Source organism: Oncorhynchus gorbuscha, linkage group LG06, assembly GCF_021184085.1.
Source record: "Oncorhynchus gorbuscha isolate QuinsamMale2020 ecotype Even-year linkage group LG06, OgorEven_v1.0, whole genome shotgun sequence".
In the NCBI taxonomy this organism is placed as follows: domain Eukaryota; kingdom Metazoa; phylum Chordata; class Actinopteri; order Salmoniformes; family Salmonidae; genus Oncorhynchus; species Oncorhynchus gorbuscha.
In genome coordinates, this window is record NC_060178.1 from 27,703,152 (window position 1) to 27,718,358 (window position 15,207).

A 15,207-nucleotide genomic window follows, 5' to 3' on the forward strand; every position below is an offset into this window, starting at 1 on the left:
AGTTTGTGGATGTCAACGTTGTGGTGTTATGGTATGGGCAGGCATAAACTATGGAAAACAAACACAAATGCATTTTATCAACAGCAATTTGAATGCACAGAGATACTGCGATGAGATTCTGAGGCCCATTATCGTACCATTGATTCGAAGTCTTCAACTCATGTTTCAGCATGATAATGCATGGCCCCATGTCGCAAGGATTGTACACAATTCCTGGAAGCTGAAAATATCCCAGTTGTTCTATGGCCTGCATACTCACCAGTCATGTTACCTATTGAGTATGTTTGGAATGCTCCGGATCATCGTGCACGACAGCGTTCCAGTTCTCGCCAATATCCAGCAACTTCGCACAGCCATTTAAGAGGAGTGAGACAAAATTCCACAGGCCACAATCAACAGCCTGATTAACTCTATGCAAAAGAGATGTGTCGTGCTGCATGAGGCAAATGGTGGTCACACCAGATACTAACCAGTTTTCTGATCCACGTCCCTACTTTTTTAAATTTTATGTACAGTATCTGTGACCAACAGACGTATTCCCTGTCACATGAAATCCATAGATTAGGGTCTAATTTATTTAAATTGACTAATTTCCTGTAACTCAGTAAAATCTTAAATTGTTGCATGTTGCATTTATATTGTTGTTCAGTACATATATCATATAGATATATAGATATATATATATTATTTTATTTTTTTCTTACAAAAATATATGATATATATACACATTTTAAGATTCTGATTTTTAAGAGGGTGATGCAACACCCATACTTCTTGCAGCTATGGCTGAATATCAACTGTCAGGTGGCAAGAGCACACAACTCCTCACACAGCTGATTGCTGTGCAGAAATAAATGTGTTCTAATAAGCACAGTCACTGCACAACATTCCGAAATGCATTCTCAGTAAAAATGCAAGTTTTGAAGACAATTATTGTGAAGAGAAATGATTTATTTCTCAACAACAATTCATCCATTTTTGCACAAGAGGGCAGCGTTTTACAATATCAAGTGTCTGGCATGAGAATTTGAAAAAAGTAACCACGTGAAGCCTTCAGCCATTCGAAGGCATAAGCGGTCGGCCTATACTCAATTCATTGTAAAATAAATCTGCATCATTCCTGGGGGACAATATGTTTACTGGTACCTTGTTGGACGTTTAAGATGAAAAGCATTATTTTAAAGAAATTATAAAATAGTTTGACAACACTGTTTGTATCAATCCCAATTGTTAACTTATATTTTCCAGTGATTAAGACAATATATGTCTTATAATATGGTGGGGTATGCAAAATAGGTAAACTTTGACACCTTTATCCCTTGAGTGTTTTGGCATTCAGGTCCAATAAGTCACTTTCTGAGCACTTCTACAATAGGCAAATATGTATGGGAGTTTTTGTTCAAATCAAAAGGGGTGCTTTCAAAAAGTGCTTGAATTCAAATAGAGTTACCCATCATAATTCACAAGGCAGGATGTTAAAGTGACATACTTTACAAGTTGATGCACCAGTTGACCCCTGCACGGGAGGGGTTGGACCTGTCACCATGCATGCTGGGAGAGGACATTGGGGAGTTGTTGGGCATCAGGTTGTGAATCTCCTTCTGTGCAATGACACAAATTAAAAAATAATAATTGATGAATCATGACAGGTAAATGGAGAACCAGTGCCCTTTCAAACAAATCTTTGCTCCTTTTGGTATCGTCATTATTGCACCACCTAAAAGTTAGCAGAGATGCACCTTCCTTATCATAACATCTCAGAAAGTTTCCCTATCATGGATAAACGGTCCTTCTGTAGCTCAGTTGGTAGAGCATGGCGCTTGTAACACCAGGGTAGTGGGTTCGATACCAGGGACCACCCATACGTAGAATGTATGCACACATGACTGTAAGTCGCTTTGGATAAAAGCGTCTGCTAAATGGCATATATATATATATATATATATATAAATGGAAATCGAACGACATTTCAGACATAAAATGTAGCTATATCCTCAACAAAATGAAGAGGCGTCTGCATACAGTGCAGTCAGAAATGGACATATCACGTGTCTGTATCAAGAGAATGCATGCAGTATTTCAAAGGCAGAATCAAATAGGTGATTAAATATAAAGTGGGAATTCAAATATTTAACTGCTATCTATATATCTATATATATCTATATATATCTATTCTAATTTCAGCCACCACCAAGCTCCCTCACGACTACTCACCTGTAGATCCTGTCGGGAGAGGGTTGTGATGAAGTTCCAGCCTCAAGACTGGCTCGACACATTCCACCAACTCTGTGACAAACTCAGACCAGAAGTAAAATACCCTACCTGGATAAACGTGTGGCAATAGTTATGGTTTGCCACCAACTTAGACTCTCTATCAGCGAACTACTTGGCACGAACAGCCCCACAGTAATCACATTTATACGATATATACATTATCGTTGTGACAGTACTGAAGCCACTCATTCATCAGCCAAGTGAACAGGAGCTGGTGGAAATTGCTGCCATGTTCAACACAGTGGGATTTCCCTTATTGTGCGGATGTCATTCATTCCCTTCACATTTCTGGGAAATATCAACGCCAAACAGCAAAGGAAAGCCCTCCACGTTGATGCACTGCATTATGAATGGACATGGTCGTGTAGGCTTTAAGGCAGCACTGGTGATGCAACCATGCTGCAGGGCTCCAAACTATGAATGTTGGTAAGGGTAGTTGTCACCACGGACACCTCACAAACTCATGGGACAACCTCTCGGCTATGCGCTGTTGGGTGATGCAACCTTCCCTTTACGGAGCTGGCTGCTCAAACGTTATCAAGAGTCACTTCAACGAACATTCAATGCTCATCTGAGCACAAACACCTATTGAGGCTACCTTTTCGTGCCTGAAAGCCTGCTGGTAGTGCTTGAAGCGCAACTGCCAAGCTGCCCTGATCCCTGTGCTGGCCCAGGCATGCCGTTGTCATCCTACGCAATATTTGTGAGATGAATAGTGATCCCTGTATGGAGAAGTGGCTCAAAGAGACGAGGCAAGGCCTTTCTCAGCCTTGCGATGTAGCTGCTGCATGTCTGGATGACAAAAAAATGTGACTACCTCCATCAGCTACTGTACCAGAATCGAAGAAACAGGGCAGTGCACATATGTGAAATCACAGTACTTTTTAATGAAACTGACCCCTGAAGTATGACAGCACTGATTAGCAAATAGAGTAAGGAAAACATTTAGATTAATGAGTAAAAACATGTATAAAAAAAAGCAGTTGGTTAGGATGTAAACGTAGAGGAGAGGTTGTAGGGTCAGTTACTCTGGGTGGCTTGCTGCAAGATCACAGAACACAGACTCAGCAACTGCAGGTACTCATCTGCACCATCCACTAGACACTTATCAACCACCTGGAAGTAGAAGACAAATCAATAAGCCACTACTACTGTAGGCATCGTAATCACAACATTATTGAAAGAATAATATTACCACAATGCAAGTTATGCCCTTTTGAAACACCTACTGCCATTTTTTCCGTGATGGCAGACTTCTGCTTGTCGTTCAGCTCTTCCTCTATGACGGCTTCGTGTAGCTGGTTGATGATCTGAGTGGCGGCATAGCCTTCATCTACCAGGTTCTGTAAGAGGCAGAATGGCTTAGTGAATAGTCTGGTAGAGAGCAGTGTACAAAACATTAAGGACACCTTCCTAATATTGTGTTGCACCACCCCCCTTTTGCCCTCAGAACAGCTTCAATTTGTCAGGGCATGGACCCTACAAGGTGTTGAAAGCATTCTACAGTGATGCTGTCCCATGTTGTCTCCAATGCTTCCCAGAGTTGTGTCAAGTTAGCTGGATGTCCTTTGGTTGGTGGAACATTCTTGATTACACGCGGGAAACTGTTTAGTGTGAAAACCCCAGCAGCTTTGCAGTTCTTTACACAAACCGGTGCACCTGGCACCTACTACCATACCCTGTTCAAAGGCACTTAAATATTAGTCTTTCCCATTCACAATGCATGTCTCAATTGTCTCAAGGCTTAAAAATCATTCTTTAACCTGTCCTCCTCACCTTCAGCTACACTGATTGAAGTGGATTTAACAAGTGACATCAATAAGGGATCATAGCTTTACCCTGGTCAGTCTGTCATGGAAAGGAGTTCTTCATGTTCTTCCATATGTATTGAAGGAGCAATAGAAAACCAATGTACATACCCGAACAGCAATCTCTAGTTTTTCAAATGTGCCCTTGTAACAGATTTGAAGCAAATTGTCTATCATCTTGGGGGGAACAACCTTAAAAAGATGAATGTGAGAATGGTCAGCAAACGTTTGATACCTCTCCATTGACAGGATTGCACACAGCGCATAAAACCGGTAACTATTACTGATGTTGAGTGTAATACATTTGAAGCACTCACCCCTGCTATCTCTATGACCGCGCTCTCCGTGATCTCATTATCTGTGTTCAGCCGTGCAGCACTTTGAAGAAAGGTTATGGCTTTTCTCAGATCCCCCTCTGAAACCTTCACCAACGCTGCAATTCCCTGCAGGAAAACAGCATTTTAAGGACAATGGAAGATGATTCATTTAAGTAAAAAGGTGTGTACAGAGCATTTCTTTGTAAAAAAAAATATTAGACAGTTGCCAGTTTGCAATCCTCACCTCCTTCGAGTACTTGAGATTCTCCTTGTAACAGATTTCTAGCAGGCGCTCTTCTTGGACCCGATTGGCCAGAGGTTTGAAGCGGAATTTTGAGCATCTGGATGTCAAGGGCTCAATAATCCTGAAAATCAAATCACATTCAAGTTGAGTTAGCAACAGATTTAACATTTATTACAGCACGTTGTAAAGTGTCTTAAAGAGTTTGTGTTGTTATGTATTGGACCCCTAAACCAACCCCCAATATTAATGTAATATTCTAGATTGCCTCTTGGAGTCTGAAACCCAATTGACCTGCTGACATAGTTGCAGATGAGACAGAAGCGGGTGGTCCGGGACTCCTTCTCCATGGTGCGTCTGAGAGCAGCCTGAGCAGCGTTGGTCATTGAGTCAGCCTCATCCAGGATGATGATCTTAAAGGGTGGGCATGGTTTCCCACTGTCAGAGGTAAGGAAGGGAAAGCAACTTTAATGTCATCATTTAACATGAACAAGATGCTGACAGTTATATGGGGTAAGGAAAGGGCATGAGTTATAGGATCTGATCTGTTGTGTAGATTTTACACTTGTGGAAATGGGCTCCCTCTTCTTACAGAAGAAATATATGCATTATAAATGGTAGCAATTGTAAGGGAACAGTTTAGAGATTATGGCAAAATTATTAGACCAAAGGTGAGGACAACAATTCACCTGACAAGACTGAATCCAAACATTACACTGTTGATTTCATGCTTTTCACATGTATTTTTAAGTTGATAACGAATTCCCAAAATTCTTCAATTTGAGCAAAATAAATATTAACTTTTTTATTTGTTGAAAATAAAACTTTAAAAAGACCAGCAAATCAGCTCCAAGTGATTTATAAAAATATATATATATAAAAAAATAAAAAAAACTGTTCCAAAATATTACCAAGCATAATATAAAGATGTACTGTATGTAAATGTATACAAATGTACGCAAGGTTTGAAGTGATTATGTTTTAGTCATCTGTTTCGGCTTCTCGCTGTCAATTTGCAGTCTATAAATTATTTGTAATTATGTTCCAGCCCCCTGACAATCCCCTCAAAAAACCTAAAAACATTACATTTTGTTTTTTTTTAAATTGGCCTGCAGCTTAATCTAATTGATGATCCCTGAGCTAAGTTCTAAACACAATATTACAGTATTAGGCGTTCACAACGCAATTCACGATAACAGATCATACATTTTGGAGCGCATATGAAGGAGTCATGAGTGCATTCCGGTGCGCATTTCTTCACAGAGAGACAGACTCATTCTGTTCAGAACAACCCAGAGTATGACGACATGTCATCTTGTAACTGTACATCAAACAGTGATCATAAAAGTTGACACTGTATATGACACGAGTTTTATGATTTGGAATGTGTCAAGTGCACATTTGGTATTTCGTTTGCTTGTTTGTCATCAAAGATATATTTATTATAATCCTCAACGTCTCATCTTTCAAAATACATAGTCCTCTTAAATTTACAGCATTTCCCACACTCAAACAAAACATTTTTTCGTAAAAGTTGGCAAATTAACAGGAGGGATGTGGGCAAATTCTTGTCGTGCGAGGTGCTCAAATTCAGAACGGCTGTCCGTCCAACCCATACAGAGCTGTGAAGCGCAGAGCCAGCGCTCTGACGTCATGTATAGCATGTTACTGTTGATGGATTCTAACAAAATGTAACATGTTTTATGTTCAACTACAGTTTGTTTGCTTCCTGTGTAGAGAATGATTACGGTGAGTATTAATGGAGTTCAGGCCATGAAACTGTGTGTACGCCAATTTAGAAATGTTGACCTAATCAGATAAGAGGCAATTGCCCAGGATCAGAGAGCAGGGTCAGGCCCAGAACAGAAGACGGATGGGGATTCTGACATCTGGCTAAACAAAGAGCGGACCATGGACATTCCACAGGAGCCAGAGGGAAACTCATTGGGGTCATAAAATGTATAGTTGGGGGGGGTGACACCTACAAGAGGGGTGTGACCAAAAGGAGGGAAGAGTATAAAATGTGTTGTGAACTTTCTAAATGCATGCACTCAGCTGACTGTATCCTTGGTATTGAAACACTTGAAACTTCAAGCTTTTAGTGTCAATTCCTTATTGCAAAGAGGTTGCAATAGTATTTTTCCTTTTTAACACGGTACACCGACTGCGTTTCAATTTAGGCTGTTTATCAGTGCCCAAATATGCCATTTTTTAACCAGTATACAGGTATGAGAGTGTAAAGGGTTAAGGAAACTGGTACTTGCTCAGTGCGGTGTCCTGCTACAGTCAGCTGGGCAAATCTCTTGACTTTCTCTCTGACCACCTGAATCCCTCTCTCATCAGAGGCGTTCAGTTCCAGGACTCTCTGTCGGTACAGCTCTGGCCTGTGGAGAGGAGCAGACAGGGAAAACTGACTGTGGTGTATACAAGCACTGTACAGCTGAAACCCACAAACGCAGTGTCTGCATAAACTGGGAGTTGGCATGCAGTAATCTGGAAAGCTGGTGAGTCACTCTCACCCATAAAGTTCCCTGGCTGCAGCCAGGATGGTGGAGGTCTTTCCTGTTCCAGGTGGTCCATAGAACAGCAGATTGGGGAGCTGCAATGGAGATTATATAATATAAGGTGTCCAATCAAAAATGTATCTTTTGATCAATGGGTAAAACAATGTTAATTGTGTAGATAATCCTTTAAGAAAACCAATGATCCAAACCTCATGTTTCTATCATAATCCATTCAATTTTGGGGGGAGTTCTTACTCTTACTCAGAGAGGGATTCAGGTCAAAATTAGTACGACTAAATCAATGGAGGCCAGATAAATGTTTGTCATAAAAACAGGAATATAGCATCGTGTCAGCTAAGTTGTTGTGAGAATTAAGGCTACCTGACAGGCTTAGCATTGAACTCATCTTCTCAAATCCAGAAAAACATGAAACAATAGGAGGTAAGATAGTAACAGTTCAAACCCACGGTTTGGTACATATTGCGGTTTTGGGGTCACGGTGCGGTTTTGGGGTCGTGGTTCGGTTTAGCAGGAAAATGAAATGCCAACAGTTACTGTAGTTCATTTTTGTTTTGGCAAAAGATGTAAAACTAACCCAGGAATACACCATGAGCCATAATGTAGGGCCTTATTAAATTATTATATAAATATATTTCTATTTTTGCCTAATTCCATTTGGTTTTTCCAGGTTTCAGATTTGTCCCTGTTTGTCAGGGTTTCACACTCAGAAATGACACAAAATGTCATGTTCACAACGCTTAAACCACATCAGGAGACCATTTGAGGACTGGGAAAAATATAAGAAATGTACATCTTTGGGTGTAGATATACCATTTAATTTAGGTGAACACCAGCAAGAGCCTTGCTTGGTTAGCAGTGTTTCTGTAGCCCACGTGATCGCAAATCACCACTGGAGTGAGGGAGGCAAATAATCATGATATCATTCTGTCATGTATGCATAGGCTACTTTGTAGTTAACCTTTAATTGAGGTTTTTGGGAAAGCCTTTCCATCTACCAGAAGACTGTTGTTATTAACATCATCGCTAAGGGCTACACCGTGGCAGACAAACGCACACACACAGACAGGGGCATTCCCACACCGTTGCTTCTTCAAAAAGGTGAAGGAAAATAAGAATGACTTATCCATTTTGTTCATGTGTTATCACCATCAAATTAATTCATGTTCTAATAAAATCAATACATTTAGTTGCTTTCCTACTAAGTTAAATACATTTTTGCTTCTACTGGGAAGCCAAAATGGTCCTGAAGTGGAGATTTAAATGATGAGGATCCTCCAATTCTTGTTTATCGACCCCAATACTCACAATCGTAGAGAACTAGTTTCTGGCTGCGCCTCCCAAAAGGAAAGTATGAAATTAAGCAATTGAGATTATAATTACAACGTGCACATAGGCTATTCCGTTAAAACATCTGGAGCCTACAATGTTTTTTAAGCTCAGCTTTACAGTACTAAAAAGAGGCATACACTGCAGTTCGGATGTTTTATCTATTTATACATCCATTCGGGTTCATAGTGCGGACCGAACAAGAGGTCCACAAATAGAATGGTTCATTACTAATGTGTACCGTTGCACTCCATTAAGATATATATTGATTTGGGACATATGTAGTATTTTCATATTTTAGTATTACGCAGTTCATATTAATACCAAGTTCCTGTTCTTTCTCAAAGACTACTCACAAAAAACATTGTGAAATGTCAGAGCACTGAGTGTACCCCAAGCTTTTAATTTTAAAAGCATTTTACATTTAATTCAGCTCATGTCATGCTAATTTTGCCATTTGTGAAACAACTTGAAGACGACGACCACAAAATGTAAAATCATCAAACGTTTATTATTATCAGATGTGCAGTTGAAGTCGGGCGGCAGGTAGCCTAGTGGTTAGAGCATTGGAATCGTAACTGGAAGGTTGCAAGATCAAATCCCAGAGCTGACAAGGTAAAAGTCTGTCGTTCTGCCCCTGAACAAGGCAGTTAACCCACTGTTCCTAGACCAGTTAACCCACTGCTCCTAGACCAGTTAACCCACTGTTCCTAGGCAGTCATTGAAAATAAGAATTTGTTCTTAACTGGCCTAGTTAAATAAAAAAGTAAAAAATAGATATATTTTTTTAAACTTACATACACTTAGGTTGGAGTCATTAAAACTTGTTTTTCAACCACTCCACAAATTCATTGTTAAACTATAGTTTTGGCAAGTCGGTTAGGACATCTATTTGTACATGACACAAGTAATTTTTCCAACAATTGTTTACAGACAGATTATTTCACTTATAATTCACTGTATCACAATTCCAGTGGGTCAGAGGTTTACATACACTAAGTTGACTGTGCCTTTAAACAGCTTGGAAAATTCCAGAAAATTATGTCATGGCTTTAGAAGCTTCTGATAGGCTAATTGACATCATTTCAGTCAATTGGAGGTGTACCTGTGGATGTATTTCAAGGTCTACCTTCAAACTCAGTGCCTCCTTGCTTGACATCATGGGAAAATCTAAAGAAATCAGCCAAGACCTCAGAAAAAAAAATTGTAGACCTCCACAAGTCAGGTTCATCCTTGGGAGCAATTTCTAAACGCCTGAAGGTACCACGTTCATCTGTACAAACAATAGTACGCAAGCATAAACACCATGGGACCACGCAGCAGTCATACCACGCAGGCAGGAGATGCGTTCTTTCTCCTAGAGATGAACGTACTTTGGTGCGAAAAGTGCAAATCAATCCCAGAACAACAGCAAAGGACCTTGTGAATATGCTGGAGGAAACAGGTACAAAGGTATCTATATCCACAGTAAAACGAGTCCTATATTGACTAAAACTGAAAGGCTGCTTAGGAAGGAAAGAGCCACGGCTCCAAAATCGCCATAATAAAAGCCAGACAACAGTTTGCAACTGCACATGGGGACAAAGATCGTACTTTTTGGAGAAATGTCCTCTGGACTGATGAAACAAAAACAGAACTGTTTGGCCATAATGACCATTGTTATGTTTGGAGAAAAAAAAGGGAGGCTTGCAATCCGAAGAACACCATCCCAACCAGGAACCACAGAGGTGGCAGCATCATGTTGTGGGGGTGCTTTGCACTTCACAAAATAGATGGCATCATGAGGATGGAAAATGATGTGGACATATTGAAGCAACATCTCAAGACATCAGTCAGGAAGTTAAATCTTGGTCGCAAATGGGTCTTCCAAATGGACAATGACCCCAAGCATACTTCCAAAGTTGTGGCAAAGTGGCTTAAGGACAACAAAGTCAAGGTATTGGAGTTGCCATCACAAAGCCCTGACCTCAACCTATAGAAAATTTGAGGGCAGAACTGAAAAAGCTTGTGAGAGCAAGGAGGCCTACAAACCAAGCCAAAATTCACCCAACTTATTGTGGGAAGCTTGTGGAAGGCTACCTGAAATGTTTGACCCAAGTTAAACAATTTAAAGGCAATGCTACCAAATACTAATTATGTGCATGTAAACTTCTGACCAACTGAACATAAAGTATCATATTTGTCTTGGTAAAATGTATTTTACCAGTGAAATGTCATCAACAAAGTGTGTTTTCATCCACTCTGGGCATATGTAAAATTCAAACAGAACTCCCAGCAGAGAGTATTTACCCTCGACATACGAGTCGTCACTCTCATGGATTTGAAGAGGGTACTTACATCGGCGCCCTCTATAGTCTTCTTCAGCACAGCAACCACCTCCTCTTGAAATGCCACCTCTTCCATACATTTTGGTCTACTGTAAACAGCCAAACAATGGATTTCACTGTGCAGTTGGTTATATTAACGCAGGGTTTTCTTTCTGACTAAACATAGCAAGCTACTTATCACAAATATATTTGCCTGCCGCTTGCATGAATTGTTATTATTTGTTCACCTTTATTTTACCAGGTAATGTTAGGCCAGTTGAGAACAAGTTCTCATTTACAACGGCGACCTGGCAGTTTAAGGGAAGAATAGCAACTGTTCATTGTGCGTCTGGATTTAAATTTTATGAAGGAAGATTCACAAGGGCTTTCATTACAGCCGCGGAGAAATTGAACTTACTATTTCTCAACCCAGGGGACAGACTTCTGCTTCTTCTCTCCACTGGTCCCGGCACCTTTCTCTTTCAGAGGTCTGGTGCCTTGAGTAGATGTTCCTTTCAAAAACGCCTGCATGGCTCTCTAAATAGGAGTTAGAAAACAGACCACTGCCCATTAGTCACTGAGCGATACTTGCGTGTCAAAGAGGGCGACGTTCTCTTTCTGTGACAAGCAAGTTAGCTAGCTGGCTAAACAATAACAACCACCACTTTGCGAGATCCCTACTGTAACGAGATCGCAGAACAGTTTGCAAGTAAATTAGTTACAGATTATCAGTTGCTTTCAAGCTTTGGTTACCTGTAGCTATATAAAATGCGTTAACATTCGAACTGTGTTAGTTGTTGACATGTGTGGTAGATTTCCCGCCCTGATGAAAATGCGACGCCCCTTTCCGTCTACGACGTCAATCTTTTCCCTCCAATCAGAGAGTTCTTCTTCTTCTCTTGGTAATCATTATAATGGCGTTCGCTACCTACTGTGCGGGTAGATAATAAACAGCCGCAACAAGTAAATAACGCGTGGTAAAAAATATTAATATCAGAAATAATGCTAAACTAATTAAGTTGTTTTTCTGTTAACATTACAAATCAGGTCCTTACAGAGACCCAGATGGATCCTGTGAGGGCGGGACATTTTCTGGTGACCCACAAAAGTCAGTCTTGGAGCCCCAAAAACGTTTTGTCTACAATTTTGTCCAGCTTCTTGGACTCTTGTGCAGTACAATTAATAACGGTGACTATATGCTACAAAATCCACCTTCTTCACAATGAGTGTATCCAGATCACTTCTTCAGTATGTGGCCTCTTGCCCCTTCACCTCCTCCACATATGAGATCTGCTGTACAGCCCTGATCCTTGACACCTCGACCTCTTGCACACAAATGGGGGACTCAAGGAAAGTCCGGAGTATGATCTGCTCCACAGTTGCAACATTTCCCATTCACAGATTCTTTAATAACATAATTATCCCATCTGCAAACATTTGACAAGTGGCCATATCTTTTACAATCCCCACAGCAAATGCTCTCAATGCACACCTCTAGGAGGCATTCTGCCTTGCAGTATTTCTCCCTATAGTTCTCAGCCATTAGCTTCCCCCACGATTGCCTAATGCGAAGTAGGGTACAATCCCAACTAGAGGTCAACCAATTAAACAGAATAGCCAATTAAGTCGGGCCGATTTCAAGTTTTCATAGCAGTCAGAAATCTGTATTTTTGGACACCGATTTGGCCATTTTTTTTACACCTTTATTTATCCTTTATTTAACTAGGCAAGTCAGTTAAGAACACATTCTGATTTTTAATGACGGCCTAGGAACGGTGGGTTAACTGCTTTGTTCAGGGGCAGAATTACAGATTTTTACTTTGTCAGCTCGGTGATTCAATCTTGCAACCTTACAGTTAACTAGTCCAACGCTCTAACCACCTGATTACATTGCACTCAACGAGGAGCCCGCCTGTTGCGCAAATGCAGTAAGAAGCCAAGGTAAGTTGCTAGCTAGCATTAAACTTATCTTATAAAAAACAATCAATCAATCATAATCACTAGTTAACTACACATGGTTGATGATATTACGTGTCCTGCGTTGCATATTCTAGCGAACGGCACAGACAGCTGTGTTATGTGTTAGGCTAGTAGGTGGTTGTGTTGTACTTATCAGTACCCAGTGTTCGCGGGGTCCGACATGCCAATCAACCTGCTATCTGCCAATCACGGGAATGCCTGGAATGTTCTGATGCCGGGCATACTGCTGGTTGGCGGAGTGGGGTTGGGCAGGGGGGTGGAGCATTGGTCCTTCTGTAGCTGGAGAGCATTGGAGGGTAGTTAAGAGAATGTATGCACACTGGTTTAGCCTGCTAAATGGCATATATTATTATTATTATATTAGCATTGGAAGTTAAGACCAGGTTTAGCCTTTGTTCTCTCTCTTACGTCTGGGCTTCACAAGAGAAGGTCACGATTGGCTTGTGGGTTATCTTTCATTTATTTGGCCTGGGCTACGGCTTAAGTTGGTTTAATAAACCGTCAATTCGTAAACTCAATTGTTCCTTTATGATCTAGTCAGGTCATTACATTGGTGTCAGAAGTAAAAACGTTGATAAAAGTTAGCCAGCTAGCTAGCTGACTTATGTGGCTAGCTACTGTAGGTGAGAACCGGGGTTGAAAATGCTTAGAGGGAATCCGAAAGTGAAGGTGGAGGTACGGGACAATTATGGCCAAGGAGGTGCGTGTGCATGGACATCGGGGGATTTGGCTGAGGAGATCGCCAGGGCGTCGGAGCCCAGAAGCCGCTTTAGGGCGTATTCTGGTGGGCGGACCGAAAGGGTGACGTCGACGTGGCGGGACGAGGAATATAGGGCTCAGGATGTTAACAAACAAGGCGGCGCCCAGTTCCCGGCTGCGTCCGTATCTGTTAAGACCCCGAAGTATTCCGGTAAGGCGGATTGGGAAGCTTTTCATGCTCAGTTTGAACTGTTAGCTTATTTTAGAGGGTGGTCGGATGAAGAAAGGGCACTGCAGTTGGCTTTATGCCTCACGGATGAAGTTCTGGCCTGTTTGATAGTGATTATCCCAGAGGACAGACATGATTATGGTACTTTAGTGGGAGCACTGAGGATGCGCTATGGACAGTGTGTACAGCCAGGGCTACTGCGCTCCGAACTGAGTAATAGACGCAGGCAGCCTGGAGAGCCTCTACGGGTGCGAGCTAATGACTTTGAGAGCCTCTCACAGCGGGCATATGCTCACATGCTCCCCTCCGTGCAGAGCGAGCTAGCACGGGACCAGTTCATACAGGCGCTCTCTCCTACGGAGCTGCGCATTCAGGCCCAGCTAGCTCATCCTGAGTCATTGCAGATAGCCTTGGAGATGGCTTTGGAGAGGGAGCTGTTCTGGGCTGGGCTGGGGCTTCAGCTGGGGCTTTGGTGGGGGTGCAGGGAGACACACCCACTGTGCGAACTGGGGGGCATAGCAGCCCAGAGACAGAAAAGCCTGCATGGGTGGCTGAAATGATAGAACTCATGCGTGCTGTGTCACTACAGGCAGCACAAAACACACGCCCTGGTCCCAGGGTCTGCTGGGGTTGTGGCCAGCCAGGCCATCTGCACCAGGTTTGCCCCATGTCCCCCAGAGCTCAGGGAAACGGCTCGGGGTCCGCATAGACCGGGTAGTGCAGACCCCTTGCTTTCTATCTCAACCACCATCTTCTCCAGGAGGAGCCCACCGGCACAGATGGGGAAGCAAGGCTCCACTTCCCCCAGAAGCAGACAAGGGCAAGCGGATGGAGCCTCTTTTTGTGGTGGGCTGGACCTGTGTTGGGGACTTTTGTCAAGTCCCTGTCACTGTGGAGGGGGTGCCCTGCTCTAACCTGGTGGACACTGGGTCTGGTGAGGCCAGATATTGTGTCAGGTTGGACTCAGTGTGAGCCCACAACTGTGCAGCTCCGCACAGTCACAGGTCAGCTGGCACCCATGAAAGGGAAGGGACTAATGACTCTGACAGTAGGGGGCAGGTCTGTACGTCATCCTGTGTGGGTGGCGGCTGTGCAGGACCCTTGTATATTGGGGTTGGACTTTCTTAGGAGCACAGGCTGCCAGTTAGACCTAAATGGGGGCACACTGAGCTTCCAGGGAGGGCCGGCAGTCACCATGGCCCCCCCTAATGTCACATTCACTCAACACAACAAACCCTTTACTCCAACAGTTAAAACAGCAGAGACTCATGGCTGCACCCCCTCCCCCATATCTCCAGTCCCCCTGTCACCTACGTCTGTGTGTTACATTCCCCCAGCTACCTCGATGACACAGCCCTCTGTGAGCCCGGGTCGCACCCCCCCCAGCCCAGCCACCCCAGATGGGAGAGGAGAGGACACTGTGCAGTGAGGGAGATATGGGGAGGAACTGTGTTGGTCTTGACCCCGAGTATCAGGAATGGTTGTGGCAGTTGCTGTTTGAA

General features: G+C 42.5%; 1 protein-coding gene across 1 annotated transcript; it reads right to left on the reverse strand.

The window, feature by feature from the left end:
* Positions 1-3,141: 3,141 nt before the first annotated feature.
* LOC124037786 (replication factor C subunit 4-like) lies at positions 3,142-11,686 on the reverse strand. The gene is made up of 11 exons (XM_046352836.1): positions 11,551-11,686; positions 11,216-11,334; positions 10,829-10,907; positions 7,160-7,239; positions 6,905-7,024; positions 4,935-5,078; positions 4,644-4,764; positions 4,400-4,525; positions 4,194-4,274; positions 3,504-3,617; positions 3,142-3,390 (listed from the first exon to the last, which is right to left on the reverse strand). Exons 2-11 carry the CDS (start codon positions 11,326-11,328, stop codon positions 3,295-3,297), a joined length of 1,074 nt encoding a protein of 357 aa, XP_046208792.1. The 5' UTR covers positions 11,329-11,334; positions 11,551-11,686; the 3' UTR covers positions 3,142-3,294.
* Positions 11,687-15,207: the final 3,521 nt, after the last annotated feature.